Genomic DNA, 14,479 nt, shown 5'->3' on the forward strand with positions numbered 1-14,479 from the left:
TTTTACCCCTATGTGTAACTGAACATGAGTAATTTAATTTTTCCATCTTTTTCATGTCCCAACCAATAAGTAGAAGGGTGAAGCCTCTTTTAGGAGAGTTTATAGTTGAATACCCAGCTGACCTTTTAGAAACTTTTAGTCTGCAAAAGGAACAAGAGTTCAGAGTGCCTGACTAATTGTGAATTGCAGAATTTAGAGGCCAATGTGGCACTTGTTCGTTTTGCAATTTACTAATGCAACTCATTTGAATGTCTAGTGACATCCTTTAATGAGAAGGAGTACATTAGAGTAAAACTGTATTAGTCATAAGGATCTATTAGGTGTGTGTACACTGAGAATGACCTACAAAGCACATTTTGGATATGCAATTCTTACTACCTGCTTTTCCTGCCTATAAAAATTATCCATACGCACCTTAAGCTATAGTGTTTATAAGATGATTGCATAGTCAGTGTTAAGCCAGTTCTCAAGAGGATCATGGAAACTTCAAGTTCAAAATAGTATTTTAAAATAACATTTTTCCCCTTTAAAAATAAGCATATTGGCTTGTCTTTAATAATAAAATTAGTATTAAGTCTGGAAAATCAAGACCATTCAAACCACATTTTGTCTTTACCATGTTCTGTCATATGCGAGTATTGCAGAGAGTGCTCTCACTTGGAGCTGCTGAATTTGGGTGCAGGCTGTTGTTGGAAGTTTGAGCAATAACTCCACAGCATCATTGTTCAATGAAGTTTAGCCAATGCTTAGCATAATTTAATTATTTCAATGCCTTAGAGGTAGTGTAGAAACAAAAGATTTTCCTGTGTACTTATTTATATTCTGAAAAGGGAAAAAAAAAAACCCAAGCAGTTTTCTGAAATCATATTATTTATCTTTCATTTAATGTTGCATTAACATTTTGTTGTCCTTGTGTAACCGCTGGAATTAAAACATTAGCATTTAAACATGTGAACATTTTCTATGTTTCCCCTGTTGCCTGCTGGCTATTTCTATTTTAATGATATTCATTTTTGATTGGTACGACAACAGGCCCACACTATTCCCCTAGTACGTGCTCTACACCCATAGCAGACCCGCAGAATTTCTTCAAAGGAGCAATATTCCCCGACGTCATCGTCCTGTAAATTAAAGGAATGGGCGTTCATGAGGGGGAAGGAAGAGCTTCAAGTAAGAAATGTCTTTCTAAAGGACTTAAAGCTCTGGTTGATTGCAAGCATTCAGTCAGGCTCATTCACCCCGGATAGTTTCCCTGAGCCTCCCACGATGCAGACTCGAGGGGTTTTGCTGGCATTGTGTGCATCCCGCTTTCCCACCCACTTCCTCTCCCGTGCCGCCCCAGCCTTCAGCCGTGCCTTCCCCATCGCAAGGCAGTTGCTATGGGAAGAACCCAGAACTAAATGCTGAGAGCTGCTGGTTAGCCGTAAAGTTGCTCACAAGGAACAGAAGATACTTTGTTTTGGCTGGGCAGTTTTACACCTCAGAGCAAATTGCAGCTGCTTTTGATGTAGTTTGTTTTTTCCAGAAAACTCGTGTTCCATACCCCAGAGGTTTAGCTGGCAAATCTAACAAAGTTAACTCAATTCTAGTCTTTTGTGGGGTACCCTAAACAGAGTGAAGTTTCTTTGTGTTCCCTTTCTAGATAGGTAAGACAACAGTTTTTAAAAATGTGGTGGTTCCTAAATGCTAATGTTTGCCAGGTCTGCAACGTAGAAAGATTTTCTTTTTAATCTGATGGAAAGACAGAACAGACCTCTGAGTACATGGAAATGGAGCATTTCCGTACTAATCCGATTCATCACTTCAATTTGTAAACGAGATCTCCAAACTGTCAGCCACGTCTTTGTCTATGCAGGAGAAATTTCCTTCGTTTATTCAGAGAGCATTGCCTGTCATTGTCATTACTGCACAGTAGCCCCTCTGGGCTGACTGAAAAGGTTCACTAAGCATTAAGCAATGGGAGTTCCCACAGAGGTTTCTGTCTTTCTTTTGGAAATGTATAATCAACTACTGGGCTGGATTACAAATTGGGTTGGTGCTTTTTATTCCCTGGTACCAAATTCAGGAGTTCTGCCTTCAATATTCTCCCAAATGCTCCAACACAGAACAGATGCAAAATTTTCTAAGTGGAAAGTTGTGCTGTTAATTCTCTATTTGAGTCTCTACCATTTATAATGCAACACTGGGTTACCAGTACACCTGCTTGATACTGGAACATTATTCTGTAAAGCCTAAATTGCTGCTGTTACTTTCTGGGGCAGAAAGGAGAACTTTTCTGCCTGAACTGATATAGCTTTTTGTTGTCTTGGTGGGATTCTGATCATGTAAGCACCAAGATGTGGTACCACTGAATAAAAATTTCTGCTAGAATGGGCTACTAACAACTTTCCTTGGCCACTCTGGGCATCACAGAGTCTCAGAGAAATTATTTGATGTATACCTCAAACAGTATACATAAAATAATGCCATCTACCATACTACATTTTCCCTTTCAAATTATAAATCTGAATGTTGATTGGCTTGAAACAAGTGTTCGCAATAAAAGACAAATAGAGAGAAGCATCAAGTGGCTTGAGGAGGAAAGATGAAGAAAATTGTCATTGTTGTGAAGGCTAAATATAAGACCATTTAGATCACACTTATGCAGCTTCCAGTGGTTTGGCACTCATGTGATGCCCGTGAATGAGCCAGTGCTATTCCAGTTTGATGGGAGAAACCCCCTGTTTTTGGAGTTACTAACCAGGTGGCTGGTTGTCTAGGTTGAACACTGGAAGAAGCTGTTTGTCTTTGAAATAATATGGGTTTTTGGCTTCCAGGAGGAGTTCTGTTACCCCGTGGAATGTCTGGCTCTGACAGTGGAGGAGGTCATGCACATCCGTCAGGTGCTGGTGAAGGCGGAGCTGGAGAAGTACCAGCAGTATAAAGATGTCTACACTGCTCTCAAGAAAGGAAAGGTAGGGCTGAGGCTGTGGAGGCTCTGAAGGGTATTAAGGGAAGCCAGTTGCACAAGCCTCTCATTTACACACTTGTTTCTTAACCTGTATTGGAGAGAAAGGAGAGTTGTGCACCAAACATCCCCCTACATGTGTAACAGATGGGTCAGCTTCCTTGAATTATGTCCAGAAACATCAAAACTTTTCATGGAAACACCTTGTTTGTTCATATTGTCTATAAAAATGCATTAGCATTTGCAATTAGCAGAGTGTATCTGTATGTGTCTGGTTTAAACTTCATTGACTGAGGTGATTTCTGTCCCCATGCCATCTGCAGGTTTGGTTACCTCTTCTGTTCCAGAAAACAGGATTACAGATAACAGTAGAAAACTACAAGTTCTTCATATATGAATCCTTAGTATCAAGCACAGATTATTAATCTGAATTAAAGCCTTCAGAGAAGTCATATGACTTGTGGCCCCAGAAGGAGGTTTAATATTATAGACCAATTAACTAATTAATGCCTCTTTTTCTGCAAACTGCAGATTGCAGATTGATACTTCCCAGTAGAAGCAGCACCTTTTTCTCCCACTTTTGACTCATGCTTCTTGAACACCTCCAGCAAGTCTATTTTGACTTCACTGTGTATTTTACCATCAGTCCTACCTGTGTCTACTATGCAGATTTATTTTAATAATTTAATAGATTTAAGGCAGAGGAACAGGGGTCTTAAAATGTTACTCATTAGATTCAGCTGTTGCCTGTTGTCATGCTAGATAAAGCTTAGCAATGAGTTTTTATCAAATCTCAAAGTAGGTTGAGGCTTTAATTAATTTACTCCACTACTAAAATGGTTTGCTTTTCTTTCTAACCAAATTTTACTAGTTCACTGGCAATTACTTAATTTAGGCAAAACAATTAAAGGCCTTGTTCTAAATACATGAAGATACAATTCTGGACCTTCTTCTCAATATCATCTTAGAAGTACAGACCCAGAACTGGATGTAGCACTGCCACTGTGACCTTGCTGACAGCAACTGGTCGATGAAGTCATCACTGTGTGGGACTTTGCTTAACATTGTGGGTTCTTTGTTCTTCTTCCTCCAGCTCTGCTTTTGCTGTCGAACAAGAAGGTTTTCTTTCTTTACCTGGTCCTACACTTGTCAGTTCTGCAAGAGGTAAATATTTCATGTCTGTTAATAAATTAGTACTATTTCAGAGGGAAAATTATTGCTTTGTGCATGAGAAACCCTCAAATTTCTGCTGCATACTGTTGGTTGGGTTTATTTCTGTAGCAGTCTATGTTAAAAAAAATGTGCAAAAACATTTCCTTCTTAAGTGATAGAATTGATTCCTTGGACTGAAACTCTTGACTAAAAGTGAGAGAAACACTTATTTGTTCTTATATGCTTATGGGAAAGCAAGATGGAATTTACTCAGATTCCCCAGTAAACAGTTCCACAACCTGTGTTTTTGGGGAAAACATTTCAAGGCAATTTACTTTTTGGGCTAGTATTTGAGTATTGGGGCAGGGAAAAAGCAAGAAGGAATATTTGTGGGCAAAATGATCAATTTGAAGTTAACAGTGAAACAGTAAGTCAGAGGAGCTGTGTAATCACTGAGTTTCAGTCTCACTTACCAGAGGAGGTTTCTTTAGAGGAAAACCGGCTTATTTTTCTTTTTTTGTTTTCCTGTTTTTTTATTTAGGTGTAGTTCTTGTTCAGCATTTCTCCTGGCTTTTGGCTTCATTATTCTGATTGAAGTTATTATGTTTTATGAAGCTTTAAAAACAAGAATGTTTGTTTAAGGGGAGGATGGGGGAGGGTTCTAACTCCTGAAAACATTTATCCCTTATTCTTGATTTAAACATAATTTTTCCCAGTAGATTGATTCATGCTCTTACTTTCCTTCACAGGCCTGTATGCTCACAGTGTTGCAAAAAAGTAAGTAAGGAAACTTACATTTAGAACCTTTCTAAAAAGCTGTAATCTTTGTAATGATGCTTCATGTTCCTTGTGCTATTCCCAATAGATGAGGCTGCCATCAAAGCCATATTCCACCCTCCCCATCTTCTCCCTGGGACCTTCCACCTTGCAAAGGGGAGAAAGCTTTATGAGGCCAGAGAAACCTTCTACCAGTCACCACCATTCCCTGAGGAGCAGGTGAGAAACTACCCAGCCTCATGGCTTTGATTTACAACCTCATTGCTTTGATTTACAGAAATGGCAGCACTAACCATGTCTTAAACCTTTATCAGATAACAGGTGAAAAATAATATTTCTGTATTTCTGTAGCACTTCTGCAAAAATATCCTTAACATGTCTTTTTCTGGTGTGAATGAACTCTTTGGAGATAAATCTTGCAGGCTAGAATCACCCACTGAATGGGAATTCAGTGATGTCCAGTGCACAGTTTTATCTTTTTTCCCCTAATTTTTCTTACTCCAATTTTCATAATTTTTTCAGTTTGATATTACCAAGTCGTCTGTTGGTTTTGTGTCTTAGACTCAGATGGTTGTCAAAGCTAATCCAAGAAATTAAATATAAAATCCTCCTTTTTGAGGGAATGTGCTGAATAAACTCTCCGCATAGATCACCATTGCTATGATGCTGTGTAGATTAGCCAAAGACATCAGCTATTTTTAGTTACTAGCAAGGTTGTTTTTGCCAAGTTGTAAATGTTACACACGCCCTCAGTCAGTGATCCTGCAGTCTTGCCAATCCAGGCAGAAGCTGTCCTCTCCAGTGTTTGCTGTAATTTGGGACAGGAGGAAGGAAAATTTAAAGCCAGGCCTTTCTGGTGTGATTTTTCCCAGGGCCCACAGCCAAGCTGCCAGAAAACATGAGAAATCCTGCTCTTTTCCCTTTCAGGTTGACCTCAAGGTCCAAGTCTGTGGATAAGTCACACGAAGAGTTTCCCAAAGAATTAATGGAGGACTGGAGCACAATGGAGGTTTGCGTGGACTGCAAGAAGTTCATCTCAGAAATCATCAACTCAAGCCGGCGCAGCCTGTCTCTGGCCAACAAGCGGGCCAGGTTAAAAAGGAAGACACAGTCCTTCTACATGTCGTCACCAGGAACCTCGGAATATTGCCCCTCGGAAAGGACGATCAATGAGATCTGAGCCCTGTGCCTTTTGCTTTGCCTCCGTCTCCATGTGGTCACCATCCATGAACAAGGTCCCTGGGAGTGGATTGTCATCCCGTTGCTTCGTTCCACTTGACTGCATTTAGATCACAGGATTTCCTACCCCAGCAGTTCCTGGAGACACAGAGCTCTGTGTTTGGATCTGTGCAGGATGATACACTACGGGTCAGCTGCTCATGCTGGAAGAAAATCAATAGTTTGAAATCGTTGCCTCTTTTGTACGTGTGCGTCGAAACGAGAAAGCCTTTTCTTGCTTTCAGTCTTTTTCTAACCATGCTTTGAATTATTTTTCAGGAGATGAGCTGAAAGCAGGTGTCTGATGGAGAAGCAGATCTAGCAGAGTGGTTGGTGTTAGCACAGTAGCAAACAGTAGGTCCTGCTGGCATTCCCACCCTCGGAATGCTCACACCCTCGTTGAGGCAGCCAAGGGCAGTGTTGCACACCAGGCACCCAGTGTGAGCAGCTCTGTTCAATTCATCTTCCTTTGAAGCATTTTGGTTGCTCTGAGATCAGGGTTCAGCACGGGACTCTTCAGTGTCAGTGTCCTGGGGCAAAGCAGGGGACAAAGCTCTTCACCCATGTGGTTGGCCATACCCCCAAGCTGCTGTACTTCTTAAGCCTTAGTGTCCTTCTGAGTGTCTCCTGAGCAGGTTTTAGTAGTTTACTTTCTATCTTGAATGTATGATAATGACTACTAGTAGCAATGAAGTTTAGTAGTAGACAAAGTTGTACAGTTTATGGGGAGGACAGGAAATAAGGGAGGCTTCTAATTTTAACTCAAAACCTGTAAAATTGTTCTCGTGGTTTCTCAGAGAAAACAGTGAGTAAGGTGTAAATTTGTATTATAATGGAGCACACAGATACTGCTATAGTTCTGTCTGACAGCATATCCACTAGTAGCCCCATTTTTTCTGGGGTTTATAACTTGGCTGTAAAAATTCGTGTTCTGCTGAAATTTGGGACAGTGCTGTCTCAGATTGGGAGCGATCTCTCTTTTTTTGCTTTAGTCTTTTTTTCATTCTTTCACCCTTTTTAATTCACTCACAAGGGAGTGCTAGACTAACTGTTTAGAAGTTCCAACAATTTTACAATGTTAACTGACATCTCATGCTTTTTTGCACTTTTTTTTATATTCAAAATACTTTTTTTTAATTCAGGCATAGCCAGAGTTTAGTCAATAATTTGGGGCCAGATCTTTTTGGTATTTAAAAAGAAGCTAACATAGCCAAGTTATTAATACTTGAAAATCAACTACTGTAACTTTTTTCATAAATTTTTTAATACCCTGAGGCATATTTAATATCTATATAGCAGTGTATTATAGAATGACATAGCAGAAAAGTTTCAGATCTATTTATTAACATTTCTATACTTCGAGTTAATGAGAGATACCTCAGAATTGCTCCAAAGTAGCTGGGACTGGATTTCCATAACATAATTTTAAAGATGTATTAATCAAAACAGCTTCCTCTGTCCAAAAAGCCCCAGAGACAGACTGCCCCTCCAGCCCCGGCAAGGCACAGTGCCGAGGCTGGGAGGCACCTGGGCAGGTTGGCTCCCCTTTGGCAGCCTTTGGAGCAGCCATCCATATCGTCTCTTTTAGGCTGATTTGAAAAGCACATGCAAAAGTCTCTCTAAACCTTCCCAGGGAGTCAGTCATCCTTGTTAAAAGCCCCTTTGGAAAATGAGAATTTTTTGCCTATGTAGGGCTTATTGAAATAGTTTCATGTTTTTTCTGAACCAATGCAAACAGGAGAAGCAGGGCTCAGTGCTAACTCTCCCTCCTTTCTGTCCCATGTAAGGTCAGGTGTCACAGCCCTCTCCTTGTGGTACCTCTGGAAAAGTGTCTTGCATGTTAAAGCACCTGGAGCACTGGCATGAGATAGGGATGTAGGATTGCAGGTGAGCAGCACAGGCAGGCTGGTGGGAAAGGTTCTGCTGTTGCTGGAAGCATCGCCTGATCTCAGTCACATCAGCACTTTGTCTTGTTTCTGTGCCAAAACCAGGCCGTGCGTTTGCTGCACAGTGCACCAGGGAAACCAGATGGAAAGAAATGCAGGAAATCTCACTTTACATCTACCCTGTTGTTGTTGTTGTCATGATTTTTTCATGGAGATGCCCCAGCCATGTAACAGTTGCCCAGTCCTCTGCTCACAGTCCACTTCACCGGTGTCCTCAAGCCACTGAGGTGCAGGGTATCCAGCACATTTATTTTCCTCTTGGAGAGGAATTTGGGATGTTGCAGAGCAGGCAGGATGAAGGACTAAGTAACTCCTGAGTGTGCGAAGGGGGACAAGTCCTTCATGCCTGTGCCCTGCCCCACTCTGGCAGTGTCTGGGGTTGCCCAGGTGGAGTGGTAGAGCCTTGTGATGCAGCCTGTGCCTTCCCAGGATTCCCAGAAGCCCTTGGCTCAGGGCAGGCTCCGCTGTGCTGGGCAGGGCACAAACACTGAACAACAATGCAGTGTTGTGCAGATGGCTCCCTGTTGTTCACACAGAGCTGCCATGGACCAGGGCCTGGACAACCTCCCTTTTTCCCTGGAAAAAGCCCTCCAGGCTGCTGACACACACCGTTGCAGGCTCCATCAAACACAGTGTGGAGGGCTGCCTCTTCCCTTCCCTCCCATCCCTTCCTCCCTGGCACAGTTGCTCTGCATTATGCTGGCATTTCATTCCACCAGAGGAGAAGCAGTGGGTTGGTTTGTCGCGGAAAGCCTGAAGGAGCTCGGCTCGCTGGCTGCCTGGCTCTGCAGAGTGGGCTATTTTTAGCTTTCCATCTCCTCCCTGCCTGCACCAGGATCCCAAATCCACTGCAGCCATTGGCCCAGCACCCCGTGGTGCTGCCCAGCATGTCCTAGTTACGGGCTGAACTTCACGTCAGCATCAGAGGGGGAAATCAGAAGCTTGTAAATATCTGTAATATATTTATTAATATTTAGGAAGTCTCCATCAATCATGCAGTGGGAATTGACTTTCCCATGATGTTTTAAAAAGGAAATGAGTCTTATTTATATGTGTGTTGGCTGTTATCTTTTATTAGAGTTAACGCTTTCAGCCCCCTAATACAGTTTGCACATCTTAGAGTGAATTACTGCTGAAAAGAACGTGGGACTAGCACAGTGAACTCTGTTCCATGAATTTGAAATTTTTTTCTTTCTTTTTTTTTTTTAGCTTTATTAGTATGCCCAAGGTCTGTTAAAATATATCATAGGAGACCCAAGGAGCTAAAAATGCCTCTGGCAGCATCAGTCTTGTTTTGTATGTGAACCTGGTTGTGGGGAATGCAAAACCAGCTCTGCCTCACGGCGGTGATGGAAGATGTGAGCAGGCTTTTGCTGCAGCTCTCAGACCTGACCTTTCAAGTGTTCATGATGACAGTAGTGTTTTGGGGGTTGTTGGGTTTTTTTTTTCCTTTCTCCATTACTTCCTTTATACAGGGAGGGGTGTTACCTGGTGAAAATAAAATGCCTTTCCATGATAACTCTTGTCTCTGTTAATTATTCATGGGGAAGCTGATTTAAAGGTTCTGTCTCTCTCTTCTTCATGCTCTTATAGTTTTGTAAGATCAGTCAGATGTTTCTTTTGGCAAAGAATTGTTAACGAAAATGATTGCATAACAGCTGAACACTGGCTGGGCTGCATGAAGGGATGAACACATGTTGAAGTACCCTTAGAATAGCAATAAAAACTGCTTGTGTAACCCCAGTGATGTGATTAGCTCCTCGCCATCATCTGCAGCCAACTCCCTGTATTACCAGTGTGCTGCTTCTTCCAACACTGGCAGGCTGTACCTGAGGCAGCACATTTGTCCTGCATGTAGTACAGGCTTTGGGAAATCTCCATCCCTCCCTCGTCATTGGGAGAGAAATGCTGACAGTCTTTCCAATAGATTTTTGATGGATTTGGTTTTTTTTTTGAACCAGAAGTGGAGAGAATATTATCACAACTTTTATGTTGTTCTCTCTTCTCTCCTGAGCATCCCTTTTTCCCCAGTCAAGTTCAGCATCAGCTTCCCTGGTTAGTTACTGGCTGCATGCTCTATAGGTTAAAACTAATTTAGAACCTCCAATTTTAATCTCCTGATTGCTACCTTCCTGCTTTACTTCATCCAGCAGCTCTGCACAGCTCTTAGGAATGTCTGTCTTACAGCTCAGTCTCATCTGTGAAACAGTGACAGCACACAGGCATGAGAGAAAGGTGCTGCAACTCTACACTTTGGTGCTACAGCACGTGGATTATGTTCATGTTACCAGAAAATTTTATACTGTTGCCATGCTGATAACTTGGAGCTGCTCTGGTTTATTTCTTCTTTTGGATGTGTGTATCTTAAGGCCAGTCTGAGAATGTTTATTAATACCGATTCCAGCTATAAAAACCTCTTTCATTGTTTCAGTCTGATTCTTACTACTGTGTTTCAGATTTTTTGGGTACTTGAAATTACTATTCCCCAGAATTTCCTTGTAGGAGAACTATGACAGAGGGGCATTAGCTCAGCCTGCACAAAAGCTGCAGAACAAAGCCCCAAAACCTCCGTGCTGAGCGGTACCTGTGAATTCCAGCAGCTCAGAGCAGAGGCAGCCTGGGGCCTTCCCTATGCCCTGACCTTGATGTTGAGAAATGCCAGAGCAGCCCATATTGCTCAGCTGCCCTGGCACAAGCTGTGAGCTGCTCCAAGTCCCAGGGTCCCCAGCTGCAAAAAGAGACTTCAAAGTGATTACAAACTGTTGAAAGAATTTTGACAGCTGCTGCTGAAGAGCTGAATGTTCAGTGTCAGAGCTGAAAGGATCCTGCAGTGCAAGTTTCCATCTGCTTTCAATACTTGCAAACAATTTCACCACTTCCAGGTGAAACAAATTCCAGAGAGGTGAAACTTTACAATACTTTGACAAGCAAAAACTTGTGAATGAATTTTTCTGTGATAGGTCTGCACCCAACAAATGTCATGGGGCGTAATCAGGAAATGAAGCTAAATAGGTATCAAATAGACATGGCAAATTTTGTGCAGCAGTAGTTTGTTTATTTGCAATAAACCAATTCAGTAACTTCCCAGTTTCTTCCCTGCTCAGGCTATTTTGCAGTGCCTAGCTGAACTGAGTGTCAGATGTGAGGTAGCGCAGGCTCAGTGTCCTCAGGTAATGACAGGAGCTGCTGTTGTCTGCAAACGTCTGTGAGATGATTTCTAGAGGAAGCCCTTTGGAACAGACCCTTCAAAATAGACCTTTCTATTTAGCAGATAGTCTTTCAAGGTGCCAGGCTACTGCTCTAAACTCATGACTGAATAAGACCTGCTTGATTATTGATACATTTGATTTTTAAAAAAAACAACCCATAAGAGCACCCAGTATGAAAAAAACATATTCTTGATGCCTCCAGTGCAGCTGAAGGTGTTTCCACTAAGCTCCAGGTCCTGTCTGCATTTCTCCAACCAGTGACACCAGTGCTTAGAAACAGGAGCCAGCAATGCTTTGGCTTTTGCAGGACAGGTCCTGGGCCAGACAGTGCAGTAGGACTGTTGAACTGGATTTCAGAAATCTGAGTTCAGAAATCTGCTAAATCTAGAATTAAAGGACATGGGCATGACTGTGTAACTTCTGCAGAAGGTTGGCTTCCAAAGTTTGGTGGAAATAAGCAGCAGTTCAGCTGACACAGATCTATGGAGAGGCAACACTGTCATGGCCCAGCTTTCAGGAGAGGCAGAGACCAAGACCCAGCTTCAGCTGAGACATTTAAGGTGGGCATGCTCCTATTGAAGGGCTGGTGGCTACATCAGCTGTGAGTCAAAAGCAAAATGAAGGTAATGAGAAGGGGATTTGAGCTGTATTTCTGTTAAAGCTGGTTCCTACCCCCCTTCTTTAATAATGGAAAAAAAATCCCAAACAGGAGGTGCACTTTTTCAACATGAACAGGCCTAAAGCACAAACCCTTCCCCTTCGAGCTTCCCCTGCTTCTGTGCTGTCACTGTGCATGTACTGTCTGTGTGTCTGCAGGGACACCAGGGGCATCAGCTCTAACAGAGAAAGGCAACAGAACTGCCTTCTGCTTGTTTCCATGTTATGTGGTACTGAAATGCAATTTCTTGTTTATGCGTTACTAATAAAAATCTCTTCAAAATTACTGCATTGCTCTCACTTTCTTGAGTGAACTGTGAAGACCATTTCTTACAGACCACAGATGGCCAGGCCATGTTCCACATTTGTTTGGCCAGGTAGATTCCTGAACCTTAGCTGCTGCAGATCTTAACTTGGTCAGAAACAAAATTATAGCAGAGTAAAAGGGAAGGTATTGTACCAGCAGGTCCCCAGATCAGGAGCCCTTACTGATCATTTCACTTGCAGGTGCCTTCCAGTAAAATGAGAATCATACCTCAGTCACCTCAGTTGTGGAAAAATTAAAAGGACAGGACTTGTGCTTCACAGAAATGCCTTTTCACTGAATAAATCCATAATGAAAGCATGACCTGCTCCCTGGAGCTGTGATTAAAAGGCTTAGCCCATAACCTGCATGAATTCTGACAGGTGATAAGTGTGTTGGTGGGGTAAGAAGGTAGTTTATTAGATAAATAAGGTCTAATTTACCTGTCAAGGCTAGTGATTTTAGATGAGTCATTCCTGTTCTAATGCAAAATGAAGCAGCTGCCAGTCCAAAATGGAGTTACCAGTCCAGGCCCAGAGAACCCCTACAGAGCTTTTGACCAGTGTGTGGCTTACAGGGAGTTCCAGGGAGCCTGGTACTGGGTCCTGCTGCTCATCCAGCACAGACTAATGGAAATTATTTTTCTGTAGCCTCCTCAGAAAACCAACAGCCCATCAGATATTACCACAGTTACACCCAAAGGTGTTTTTTTAAACTGCTCGTGGCATTTCTTTTGGATAGCACCACAGGGTACATAGACACTTGACAGCCCTGCCCTTCATGGCTCACTGTCTAGGAAGGTGCAACAACAGGGAAGATGTTGCCCACCCCCTGCTCCACCCCAGGATCAGGATGAAGTGTCACATCAAGGAACTTTGCTGGTCTTCTTACTCAGTGCTACATTATTACTTTATCAGATATATCAGTGCCCAATTTGTGCTCTGCAGCAGTTCCTGACACCACCTGCTGCAGCTCAATGGCTTTGCCTACCTTAAGCAAATCATTCAAGAATATAGTTTTCACCAGGATTGCCTGTTGTCCCAACAATATGACCCTTCCCCCTCCACTGTGCCTGCTGACCTGATGGCGGGGAAGGAGTAGGAAGCACGGGGAAGCAGGGAAGACTTACACTGGCACAAGGCCAAATTAAGAAAAAGAAATTATTAATTACACACCAGACCATTTGATTACACTTAATGTCTTTTGGTGCTAACGTGAGCCTGCACCAGCACGAAAACCAGACATCAACCAGAAGCCAGTCTACCTCGAGTTTGGTATGTTCAACATCTTAAAACCCTTCAGGGCCAAGAACCAACATTCCCAGTTTGCCATGCTCTGGGAACCACTGCTGCCATCTTCCCTTGCTGCTTCCCCTGCAGTCAGGAACCAGCTCTTCCCATCTTCTTCCTTCTACAGCAGGTGTGTGTGATGCAGCTGCAGGGACTGAGGGAGCAGCCACACTTCTATCCAGTCTGGAGACCTGATGTGCTGGCACCAAATCATTAAAAACTACCTCCCTACATTGCACCACCTGCTCCATTTCCCTTGAACTGCAACCCAGCAGCTGAGAAACACCAATTTGCAGCTTGAACAACCACTGCAAACAACCTCTCTCTCACAACTCAAAAAACCCAACTTCAGTTCTACTTTCAACTCTCAAAAGTGCAGAATTATTATTCAAAATGGCACTTGCTACCTATTAATCAACACAGTTACAAGCACTGAGCTTTCTTCTGTTTGGTCCCCAGCACTTCAAGATTCCTCCCAGTAAATAAGCACTGACTTCACACCATTTCTGCTTTACACATTTTTTCCTCCTACATACCCTTTTCCTCCTTCTGCTCCAATCCAAAAAGCTGCACCCTGCTGCTCCCACAAGCAGCCTAACACTTTCCCTCACATGCAGCTTTCTGTCTTTGACAGTCTATGCATGTGATATAAAACAAACTTCAGAAACATTTTTTAGCCATTTCCAGTAAAGAAAGAAAAGATGGAGGAGTTTCTCCAAGGAGCAACCAAAATAAATCATTCCAAAGGCAGGGGGATTTTTGCCTCAAGGGCCAACTCAGATTATAATGGAATGGGAATTGGAACGCTTCAAAAACAGTGTTATGTGCAGCATACACAGCTAGAGATCCCACAGATCTGATCAGTCACACGGCCAAGTGAAGGATGGAAGCCCCATATGCAAACAATACAGGTAGAAAGCAGAAGGGTAAAAACTGCTCAGGAAAGCTTATGGGAAATCAAGAACCCCTTAATCTGCTAA

The 14,479-nt window shown here is 42.6% G+C and overlaps 1 protein-coding gene across 4 annotated transcripts in view; it reads left to right on the forward strand.

The window, feature by feature from the left end:
* SPIRE1 (spire type actin nucleation factor 1) overlaps positions 1 to 9,559 on the forward strand; it is a 124,931-nt gene extending 115,372 nt beyond the window's left edge. For all 4 annotated transcript variants that reach the window (XM_085052496.1, XM_085052499.1, XM_085052497.1 and 1 more), the window contains 5 exons: positions 2,817 to 2,954; positions 4,041 to 4,111; positions 4,849 to 4,876; positions 4,965 to 5,095; positions 5,804 to 9,559. In XM_085052496.1, coding sequence (XP_084908622.1) covers positions 2,817 to 2,954; positions 4,041 to 4,111; positions 4,849 to 4,876; positions 4,965 to 5,095; positions 5,804 to 6,056 — 621 coding nt within the window. In that variant the 3' untranslated portion in view covers positions 6,057 to 9,559. The remainder of the gene's footprint in view (positions 1 to 2,816; positions 2,955 to 4,040; positions 4,112 to 4,848; positions 4,877 to 4,964; positions 5,096 to 5,803) is intronic.
* The last annotated feature ends 4,920 nt before the right edge of the window (positions 9,560 to 14,479 follow it).

This window comes from Lichenostomus cassidix, chromosome 2, assembly GCF_008360975.1.
Source record: "Lichenostomus cassidix isolate B80296 chromosome 2, HeHo_3.0, whole genome shotgun sequence".
In the NCBI taxonomy this organism is placed as follows: domain Eukaryota; kingdom Metazoa; phylum Chordata; class Aves; order Passeriformes; family Meliphagidae; genus Lichenostomus; species Lichenostomus cassidix.